Source organism: Rhea pennata, chromosome 1 (genome assembly GCF_028389875.1).
Source record: "Rhea pennata isolate bPtePen1 chromosome 1, bPtePen1.pri, whole genome shotgun sequence".
In the NCBI taxonomy this organism is placed as follows: Eukaryota; Metazoa; Chordata; class Aves; order Rheiformes; family Rheidae; genus Rhea; species Rhea pennata.
The window spans coordinates 24,513,505-24,525,642 of record NC_084663.1 but is presented as its reverse complement, the minus strand read 5'-3'; the positions used below and the strand labels follow the sequence as shown (position 1 = coordinate 24,525,642).

Genomic DNA, 12,138 nt, shown 5'->3' with positions numbered 1-12,138 from the left:
TTCAAATATACTAGACTGAATATCTTTTTGAACTTTTCAGAAAAATAGAGTAATGGATATCTGTAAAAAAGGAATCTCTTTCCTCTCAGATTCATTCAACCTTAAATCTAGGCTGAATATTTGTGCACATATTGTATATTCCTCTGATACAAGTTTTAAGTATACCTTTAATTTTGCCTTCAAATATTTTATAATTTGACAAAATGAATCATCCAATAATGATTTTGTTACTTCATCCATCTCCCTTGCCACCAAAAGTAAGTCAATCATATTCATGCTTTTAATATTAAACAGTTAAATTACAGCCACAACACTAAATTTCTATCGTTGTTTATTTTTAACAGTAGGTCATTCACTGAGAAAGTAATGTTGAATTTACTATACAAAGAATTATTTTAAACAAAAATGCTAGCAAGAACTTAAAGTTCACTTTTTCCCAGCATAATAGTTAGATGATAGTGTTTAAATGCTGTGTTTATAACAAAAGTGGGAACATATAAGTACCTGTAATACAACTGTGAACACACACAAAGATAAATTATATGCCCATTTTTTCCCTGATGTTGAATTTAAGGATACTTGGGAGAATAACGTCACTCATAATTAAACAAAAATATAAATTATTCTAAAATACATATCTCATATATAAATATGGAACACTACTCCCCACTGATAGTCTGTAAAGGCAGGCTTCTCTCTCCTAAATTACCCAATTTTTGTTATTAACTGTTATGAGGAATATCTTAAGATGTATTATATTAAATCTTTTACAGACAGTTTTGCTTGGATAATAATGATCAGGCAAGCTAACTGTGACCCAAAACATTTTCAATGAGTCTAGGAGTCTGATTCATTATAGCATTACAGAGCCAGTATACTACAAATTGAAAAGGAAAAAAATATGTTATTTCTAGTCAGACACTAAAAAAAAAAAAAAAAAAAAAAATGAGGAAAGGGTCAGAGTGCTCTAGCCAAAAAAGTTTTACAGTGTTTTTCAAGCTATACCTTACCCAGTGGGGACCATTCAAATAACAGTATATCAAAATGGAAGACAGAGATGATAGACTTAATTATATTGTTAAAAGACCTTTTCCTCGTTTTAGGAGGCTTCTCACCTCCACTCCCCCAAAGTAAAAGTTGGGGAAGTTTTTTACAGTGTCTTTTGCTGCATATTTTTTATGACTGTAATCTTCCAGAGTTTCAGGCAGCACTTTTCTATATAAAAGACGGCTTGCTTTAGCTCCAAAAGACATACTTCCAAACTTACCAATAATCTACCCTTGTTTTACCACTGGAGTTGCTGATGATGAGAAACTTGGATCTCACAATATACGACTTTCAAAGGCTTACTTTCTCCTTACCTCTACTGCTATATACACTTCAGAGCCAGAAAGAAATGCATCTTCCAAACTGTTTTGCTTTAAAATGATCACCTGCTTAGTTTTAGACTCAGAAGCCAGCAATATATATTACATACCCTCTCACTCACTCTCATATGAGGATACATTTTTGGTATATGAAAGCAGCCACTTACCTTTGCCATTTGTTCTGCCAGTTGTAGCCGTCCATCTAGTTCACGTCTGATCTGGGCTGCTTGTTCATCTGCATTATCCAGCTTAGACAGAAAACAAAAATAAAGTTCGCTGTGATAAACATGGACTATATTTTAACTTTATCTCAATGCATTTAAAAACAAAATAGAAATGAATCACATACTTTATTTTTTAAAGTTCGTAAAATACTATGCAAACTTATAGCTTTGCATCTTGCCAAACTGAAAGAAAGGTACTGGCCACCAGATTTCCACGGCAGTCAGTGACCTAGAAGTACGACTAGCATTCCACTGATTTTTTTAATACTCAGACTAAATAGAAGAAGCATTATTTCCTTATGAAAATAGCTGTTGAAAACATTCCTCCATGAAGAAAATCAGATCGACAGACTGGTATAGAAAATGGAAGGAAATTTGCTCTTTGGTCCCATGAGTCTCCATAGGACTAGGAATGGGGAAAGAAAACTGGCTGTATCTTCTGAATATGGTAATATTTTACTCTTTGGCCCAAACACTGGCCAACAGCTCAGAATAAAGCATATCCTATGTAATGAACTTCCAATATTTAGAGGGACACAGATGGAACAGTCATGACTCACCCTCTGATTTCAGTCAGGGAGGTAAAGGGGGAAGGCAGCAATTCTCTAGGTCAACAAGATAGCCAGCTCTCAACACAAAAGAGCCTCCCTAAGCCGTTTATCACCTGCTGAACCGTGAGACAGGCGGAAAAAACACAGACGAAATACGGCTTCACCTCAACGCGGTTGAACTGCCAAAGAGGAAGAAACGTATCTGGGTATCGGGGTAAGGTCAGGCACAACTGACCTTCTCTCGGGGGTAAATGCTCTCCCAGTTCAGAGCTGCACGCAGGAGCCCTCCTGGAGGGCTCACTCCGCTCCCAGCGCAGGCAACTGCCCGCACAACGCCGGATGCTCATCTGACCCATCGCATTTAGTATGCAGCTAAGGTTTAAGGATACACAAATTGCTCTCAATTAAAAATCAATCTTAAAATGATTAGTGACGAAAATTGGGAAAAATTGGTTCTCTCTAATTAGATGAGATCTTCAAATGAAGAATATAGAATTAGTTTGTCTGGAAAATGGTTGATTACATCAAACTAAGCTTTTTAAGTAAGACTGCTATTCTGTGCGACAGGCCAATATGTAATATCATTTCCCTTGAGACACTCCTCTGCTAAATCCAGTAGAATTCATTGAACCAAGGCTGTCTTGAAAATTAAGCATTTATTTCATTCAAGGTCCAATAAAAAAGAATAATTAAAAATACACTATCCAGTGCTTAAGGATCAATTACACCATTCCATACAATCAATCCTACCATACGTAGCAACGGGACAGAAAACTCCCCGCTGCTAGTATGTAAGCGATGACAGAGAGCACAGCATCAGCACGCAGCCCGGTGGCTCACAAGACCCTGGCAGATGCAGATCATCAGAAAACAAAACAACAAAAGCATCACGTCTCCAAAAGAAGCCAAGTTTAAACTGGAGAGCAGAGGCTGGATCATGCAGGGCCCTTCCATTAGGTCTGTCTGAGACTCTGGGCCTAGTTTAACTGCGAGCGTAAATGACAAGCACATTCTGGATTAAAGCAAAGATTTTAGGTTTAAGAGAATACTACTTCAGTATTCCAAATAAATTCCAAATTTTGTTCTCTTTCATTTCTTAATAGTGTGATAAGAGATTGTTTATTGAACTTACTCGGTAAGTCCACAACTTCTATTTTCCTTAGTATCGTAACCATATTATTTTTACAATTATTTGTATTTATTCAGAGTAAAAGTTAGTGTAATAGGAAAAAACAGTTTTATTTTCCCATTTGGTCTAAAAGAAGGTGAACATTACTTGAAAAAAATATCCCAGAATCAGCAGTTGTGTGAAAAGTAGTTCTTAAAAGGGAATTTTGATGACTGAAATATGATTTCTGCAGAAAGGAGGATGTGGCAGAACAGAATGAAGTCAAACTTTTTACTGCTTCAAGGCATAACTTTTATGACTACCTCTACTACAAACTTGTCTGAAGAGCCGAAATCTTTTGTTTAAAGACTGATATTTATTTACTTATTTTTTCCATTTAAAAACATGTGAAATTAACATTTAAGTTAATGAAGTGAAAACTGGTCTTTTTTCTTAATTATTTATTGCTTCCCATTATTTATTTACACCTGAGTACTTCAAAAATGTGCCAATTTCTCTATTTATTTGATATTTTTTTTCCTTGAAATATTTATACATTTTAATGACGCTAACTATTGTGAAGTATGGAAAGGAGCTGAAAAACTGAAACACTAAGGAACCCTGTTCTTTTTTATAAAAACAAGGTAAGAATGGCACAGAAGTTATTCACAGCTGTCCTAATGCAAAGTAAAGCTGTTGATATTAGACAGTATGAAAACCTAAGTGACAGTCAGAAGAGCAATAACCATGATATCACACTCCATTCAACCTCATTCTCCTTGTTTTTATTCTAAATTCAAAAAAAAAAAAATCATGAAAACTTTGTAAGCAAAGAAGTCAGTGATTATGAATTACTAATCAATCAGAAGCTAACTATCTACTGAATCTGAAGTGACAACAATAGAAAGATTAAATAGATTCTGAAAATGCAGATGGCAACTGGAATTCTTCGACTGTATCTTTGTTTTTTCTTTAACATATGGAAAACACTGGATAGAATCCACAGCACAGGTGGGGAGCAGTGACAGGGGTAACATCAAATGTATACTTTTCATTAATTCCATATTCCTGGATCAAGCCTAAGACATCAGTGGAGTACCTGTTTATGACAAACTATTGTAGTAATTTTCAAATTCTAAATGAAAGTTAGGAAAGCACAAATCTTGGCTCACAGAATCTGATGCAAATGTAACATTACGGAATAGCAACTCAGAGATTTTTCTCAGTATTACAACATAAATTTGGCTTAAAAAATCCAATGATTTTAAATGATTGGTAATCATTTGAAATTCAAGCAAAAATTTTTAACAAAATTGGCATTGCATGGCATTACTAATGCTTCCCAACCTCAGATCTGAAAGCACGCTATGCAAAAAAATTAAGTTTTACTGAAATCCAGCTGACTTCCATCTTTGTTGCACGATCACATCATTTGAACAATCTGCTTTCTGAATTATTTGCTACAGCAGATTTGAAGGAAATTATTCATTTGTATAGATTGAGTCTAATACTGCAGACAAAAAACAGGAGTGTAAGGATCCTGAAAGAGAGATACGAGGGGGAAAAAAAAAACAGGAGATTATTTTCAAAGAGGCTATATATGACCTCCATTTAGTAAAAACATTTCAGCTTTCTTCTAGGGTAGTAATTACTCTCTACAGCTATTTATTGACTCTATCAACAACAGGGATATTGCTCATGTCTCTTAGACCTCACAAAACCCACAATTCTGTTATTGAGCAGCAGCAACTCACTACAAAAGATTTTACCGAAACCTGCAATTTGTTTTCAGGGTAACATACACCAGAAGTCCTGACCAAGCAAATCGGTGCTGTCCCTCAACACTATATAACTGGTCCCTGAAACTTGTAACATTTAGACGGACACTGACTTTCACTTTGGGGACTAGATAATTCAGTAGGGAAAATTCTCAACCTAGCAAGAGCATAAGGAAATTTGAGTGATATCTGCCTTCTGAGTAAGATAGCTGTGTCACTTACGACCTTCCTCTATGCAAAGGTTTATTATTTGCAGTTCAGAAGCTTCTTCAGACAATTCAGTACTTACAAATGACTATATTTGAATGGATAAGAAGCTACTTTTCACTCGAAAATAAAAAAGTGAGTAAGCTCATCATGCTATTGTCCCATCTTATTTTTTAATGCTGTCATATAAAACAGCTTTGTAAATTAAGCCTGCGACTATGAGACTTCAAGCTATTCATTTGCAAATGTTTTTATTCACTAATAATATGGTACCTATTTACATTTGATTTTATGTAGTACAGCTTGTACACAATAATTCTTTATAATTGGTACTAGGAGTTTTGTCATTAATAATTAATATTTCTGACAAATCCATCAACAACCAGTGTAGTGCTACATGTAATCAGCTTGAACTACTCCTGAAAAGCTAGTTGAAAAAAAATTAAATATAATGGTTAAGATATACCAAGTAGCACAGAACCTCTTAATATCACCAAACTTATTATTTTTAAGTTTTCTGAATCCTCTTGCTAGTCTGCAAATTAATAGAAAGAGTGAAGCAGAGCTCAACTCTTCCACCACAACCTAACATGGAGAGTAGGCAAGCAGACACATTTCTCATCTTCAATGGGATTCAGCTCAAGGCTGAAACTCTCAAATTTCAGTGCACACATTTAAACTAGATGATGAGGACCTGGCATAAACACAATAAGCTTTTAAAGGCTTTTATTTTGGGTTAGGTCTAGTCTCAGTCAGTAGACTAAATGCTCTCCAATGGGCAGATGGCACCTTCTGGTTTAGCTTCATCCAAAAGTAATTCAGTTTGCTCACTCAGAGACTGATTCATCAGGCAAACTAAAGCACTCTCAGTGTGGATTACCAGGTATGTTTCAAAAGAACATCCTCAGTATAATCTAAACTGTTAAAAGCAGATGTCACTCTGAAACTGAATTCCATCCTCAGTTTTTTCATATTTGCTTACAGACAGGGTAAATAAGACAAAGTAAATTAGATTCTAAGTAATAGAGTAAAGAATAGTCACCAAATCGTTAGGGAACAAATTCATTTTTTCATTGGTAACAGGTCCTCACCTGGAAAAATAAATAAATAAAAAAGAAAGCATGGAACTTTTGAAGTAAAAAGTAGTTTATTAGGGCATGCTGTCACTAAGAGTAGAGCACGCCACGCGCTTGAGATAGCTCCAAATGATCATACACATGTACCAGTCTAGTGTTGCACCTGGGCCACAAAGTCCTGCCAGATCCTGCCACAGCACTGCACTGTGCCTCCTGGCTACTACGGGTTTCCCCATCACTGTCCTTCAAAGGTCCTCTTACCTTCAGTTATCTTCCTGCCACTTTATCATTCTAAAAAGGAGTCATTATTATTATTATTATTATTATTATTATTATTATTATTATTAGAGATGGAGTGGTAACAGTCCCTACTATACAAGTTGCCCAACATTTCTCATTGGAAGATGGAGGATTCAGTTGTTTACAACAGTGTCAACTTCTAAGCTATAGACTAGAGTTTTTTGTATTTCTGTTTTGTATTCTGTTCTATATTGTATTTCTGTTTTAACAATTTCAACCAAGACAATTTCATTGCTTCTCAAAAGGAGGCTAGGAAAAAATGTACTGCTTTAGACAAGGTAAGAAAAATGGTGATTTTCTCTCTGAAGATCCCTAGCACCATTTAGAAGTAAGGGTCTGAATTTTAGCAATGCTAGACCTGTGAAAATCAGCCCAGCTCTAGCTAAATTATGAACCTTTGAAAATTAAGTTTGAAGCACTCAACACTTCAGAAAGTCACTATCTGAGGATAAATCAGATTATAAGCATTCTGACTCATCTTAAGTTTGTGATGCTCTCTGTCTTGAATATGCAGGGAGTCTATGCTCCTCAGACTATTTGCTCATTTAAGAAAGATTGGAAGCTTACCAAAGTTAAAAATCACTATTCTGATCAACAGCAAAATATACTGTTTGACAAACACTTCATATATATCTGTGTGCATAAACAGCATAGTACAGAAATACATCTGAATGAACTAGTGCCTACATATTTTAATAGGCTGGAAGGAGAGCTCATACTTTGGAAACCTTATTTAAATAATTTAAAAAAATAGATTGCTTAAAAAGTTGTAATTTGCTGTAAGAAAAATAGAACACTGGAAAAAGGACACTTAACACACAAAAGTAATTTAAAGTAAAAAGGCAATACTGCCAAAAGATACTGCACTCAAATTCACGACACTCAATTTGCCTTCCTAAACAGATACAGTGAGTCAAATACTGTTTACTACCCATCACTTAGAACAGCGTACAAATGACTACTGACCTGCTGGAAGTTATCCCTCTTTTTGCCCATACGCATTCAGTCTAACGGATAGATCCTCCAGCCGACCCTTCTGTTCATTTTGTTCAGTCAGCTCCCTGTACCTTCCTAATTCACTGCACTATCAATGTGAAGTTACATTTAAAGCTGCACATAAGGATGCACACTTTCTACATTTAATGACTAAATTGAGGGCTTATGACACATATCTTTGGAGCTGTTCTTATTTCTGCAACACAAAATCCAAAGCCATTTCACTCCACTCTGCTGTTAGTTCCTGGCACAGCAGTAACGATCAGTTTTTCTTCAGAGCAACTTTTTGCCACATATAACCAAGTCAAGACTCAGCTGAGTGGCTGGGTTATTTTTGACTGCCTACGTGAAGTAACCTGCAGGGTCCATCTCTGACATTACCGTGAGACAGTCTTGGCAAAAGTCCTCAACATACCACATGGAGTAACTTGGATTAGAAACGCTCTGATCATATAACGGTAAGACTGAGGGCAGCCAGCAGCAAAGCTCAAAGAGAACGGAAAGGCCAGAAAAGTCCTAATGCTCCATTTTGGCTGTCAATCAAATAAGCGGCAAACAAGCAGTAAGTGTAGCAGATGTGAACTCGGGTATTTTTCAGACTGTTGTCCTTGGTACTCTTATTTCCGACCTTAAAGAAAGTTGTTCTGCTTCAGACAGACAGAGCTGCAGTCTCTGTAAGACTTGCTCATACACTTTATGCAGGCTGAGCTGCTCTAAAGCACCAGACTCAGAATATACTATATTAAACATATGTGTAATTCTCTGCAGCACCAAGAAGCTGCTGTTCAGTACACTGCCGTGTAACGTACACGGAAAGGCTATGGATATCCCTGAAATTTCTCATGCTTGTGAACCAAGATTAACAGCTAAATAAATACAAGTTGAAGGGTCAACAGCTTCCGCGTAAGACAGAAAACAGAGTACCTAACTCCAATCCATAAGAGCAGACACTTTTGGACATGAATTCAACAGGATTTAACTTCTGGAGAAAAAATCGTGACTGAAGTAAATTCCTTACACTTCCTGTAGGAGGTGAAAAATGATTTAATTAAAGGGCAGGATGTGTAAAGTTTTCTAAATTGCTTCTGCTGGACCTTTTCATAAACCTTCAGCCTTCTGTTTCACAGAAAGACACTGTTGCGAAAGTGAAAAAAAAAGTAGTCACTCTTCTATTTCAGAGGAAACTATGCTTTTTAGATTTTTTTTTCCTTGTCTATAGATTATATAGTGGATTAGTTCAGACTAAAAAAAAAATAGATTAATGAAAAATCTCTGCAGCCTGCAGAACTCATACTATGTATCATGCAAACAGATATGCTGATGGCTGATCGTCCCACATTATGATGAAATGCTGTGGATTTTCCAGAAAACTCTGCACAAGAAAAGCTTACAGAATAAGATTCTAATTCTCCTTTTCTCTTCTTCTTAACTCACTCCTTTTCCCACTCAACACACACAAACAACAAAAATTATGCTAGATATGGCAAATAAACTCAGCAATGTCTTTCGAATAAGTGCAAAATAGAATAAAAGTTAAACACAAGAGGAAGAATGTGTGTGAGAGAAAATCTGTTAGTTGTAAATGAGTATCTGTTCTTGAAATTATTTATCTTGCAATGGAATACCAATATACACATTTTCAGTTAAATCTAAGTCAAAAGACAAATGCAGCAATTGTTGAAAGTATTTCTTCTTTCAATCTGCCTGCAGCAAGTAATGTGTATATTTAGAGATGATCCGTAAGCTTTTATGAAGTGTTCTAACAATTTTTCATGTTCGATCATCAGATCTCATAGCCTTTGCTCTTCAGTTTTGTCCTGCTGGTCTTCCTCAAGAATGCCTTTCAGATACATGCCTTTGGCCAAACTGCTCATTCAGTTCTCCTGCAAACACAGTGCCATCAGAAACCTCAATCATCCACCTGATTTAGTTTGTTTTGATACTAATTCTTACTGACTGCTACCACTTTTTGCCTCTAAAACTTTAGGGGGGAAGTAACAGTTTTACAATATAGATATCAAAGTTAGGACAGAGACAGGGAGGGTGCAGAGGAACAGGATAAGCAATTGGTGTATCACTTTCTCTACAACCAACACTTTAAGCAACTAAAAATGCAGATACAAAGCAAGACAAGTCAACAGTCCAATTCACTATAGTGGTCTCAGCTGGAAAAAAAAATCAGTGTGCCTAGAATTTTAAGCAGCTATCTCCTAGTCCACTTTAGTGAGTAGCTTCAATAAATCCATGAGATCTAATACCTTACTCAGATTTTTTTTTATATATAAGTACTATATAATCCCAGGAGTGCAAGACATTCATGAAGAATCCCAAAGAGAATTTCTAGTCTTCAAAATATCCTTAAAGTTCTGGACCTGTATATATGGTTTCAATTTTGATTTGGATAAGTACAACTGATTTTGGTGGCAAAAGATACCATTTATTCTAATTATACTCATTAATTGTACTGATTCAGCACAGATTTGTTAAAAATGGTTATCATTATATATATATATTATATATATAAAAGATCAGTAACATAAGTTACTTCAATGGAAAAAAATCTTAAATAGCAAGAATAGAACTAAAAAATAAATTTTAAATTCTTGAACATTTTTCATCAGATGTTAGATGTACAATTTGGCAGTTTGCAAAATAACAAAAGCTGGGACCTTAATGTGGCATTTCCTTACGTTCAAGCTTTGAAAGCAGTAGAGTTAGTTAAACAGTTTTGAGAGCTGATTGTCTCTTACAATTATGTTTCAATTTATTCAGGGACAACCAACACCAATACCCCAAACTCCACGAAAATTCTCAATGAGGTTAAAAGTAAACAGGAAAGGAAGCACATACAATATTTATGCCAATCACAATATATATGAAGTGGGTAGTTAAATTGTATGAAGTTTGCTAAAAACTTAATGTACACTAAAACAACATCCAAGTTCATAGGTCATGCTTTCCTTGTACTTAGCCAACACTTTAAATTTTAGGATATGCACGGGATTAACTATAGATCATGTATTACTGAGAAAATCTCTTGTAAGAAACGGTTTACATTACACTCTGCAGATGTACAACGCATCATTTATTGAATGACTCAGTTTCTCTAGGATTCAGCTTACATATTTGACTACTGTTAACTTAAAGAAAAGTTAAATATAAATTCTTCAAATGCAACATATATCCTCTTTTTAAGATTATCTTTACTGAAGAAAACCTAAAAAGAAATTAACAGTTCAAAATTTGTCCTAGCCCAAATTAAATTCTAGTCTTCAATGTTTTACTTCATATTATCCTCTGTTGACCAGGACACATATTTTGGGAACAAGACATTCAGAAAAGTACCTCAAATGTCTTTGCATAATAAAGAATGGGAGCTTTTTGTTTGTCTATTTGAATTTGAACAGACCCAGCACTCTTTTTACTTAGGATGAAGAGAAAGTAGGGCTTCCCTACCAGTATTTTCACTAATTTATATGCATGGTCCTTTCGATAACACGCTGTCACATTTGTGCTTTACATTCACTGCCTAAATTTAAACATTAATCCATTTTATTTTAGATCATTTAACTGAATGAATTTAAAATTTCTCTTCTGTTAAATTACATTCAAAGATTTAAGAGATCTGTGTCTATTCTTAGATTGAATGTGGCTAACAAAAAAAAATAAATAATGCATAAAAGTTGTCATTTTGCCTAGGTAATCATTGAAGAATTCAATGATAATATCATTGAAGAAAGTCTGATAAGCCTTTATATTTACAGAGCAAATCACTCAATAACAATACTGAATCCACTATTACTTTTCCTTATGATTTAATGCAAAGGTAAAAGTTGAAGTATTATTTGGTTTACAGAGACTTATGAACAAACTGTTAATTATGCATTGTGAGATTTTAGTGAAAAATATGTGCTATATTTATTTATGCACATCAGTCTGTTTAAGGATCAAGGAAAGAAAATCTGACAGCAAGTATGCTGTCAAGACCTGTTTTCATGAGCAGACCTCTCAACTGCATGTCTTTAGCTAGTGTTTCTTGATTGTGTTTTCATGATAAAAGTTCTCTGCAAGTATTATAAACTCTTTCCATAGTTTTAGAGTTCTTACATTACATGGACCTTACACCAAAAGATTTTGAAAGGAAAAAATCCAATAAAAACAAAATAAAAAATGAAATATCCAAAATTAAAAAAGAAAAAATCCCACCAAAAAAACAGATGACATGATGGCATAAATTATGATATCCTGTCACAAACTCATTCATAAATGCTGTTATTCTAGTACTCTTCTTTCTCTATAATTAATATTTTAATATTTCTATTAATTATTATTGTGCATGCACCTACATACGGAAATGAGACACAACGATTTTATGAATTATATAAATACAAACCTACATATATATTCAGTGAAGTATTAATCAAAAATATTTTCACTATATGCTCTTTTCTGCAACAGCAGGCTCTGCAATCTCGCAATCTCATTTCCTTGAATATTCACTTCATACTCCTATATCAGACTTTATTCCTTA

General features: G+C 34.7%; 1 protein-coding gene across 3 annotated transcripts in view; it reads right to left on the bottom strand.

Annotated features, from left to right (window-relative positions):
- Positions 1-12,138, bottom strand: part of CADPS2 (calcium dependent secretion activator 2) — a 321,925-nt gene that overhangs the window by 189,447 nt on the left and 120,340 nt on the right. For all 3 annotated transcript variants that reach the window (XM_062583255.1, XM_062583235.1, XM_062583246.1), the window contains one exon: positions 1,535-1,615. In XM_062583255.1, coding sequence (XP_062439239.1) covers positions 1,535-1,615 — 81 coding nt within the window. The remainder of the gene's footprint in view (positions 1-1,534; positions 1,616-12,138) is intronic.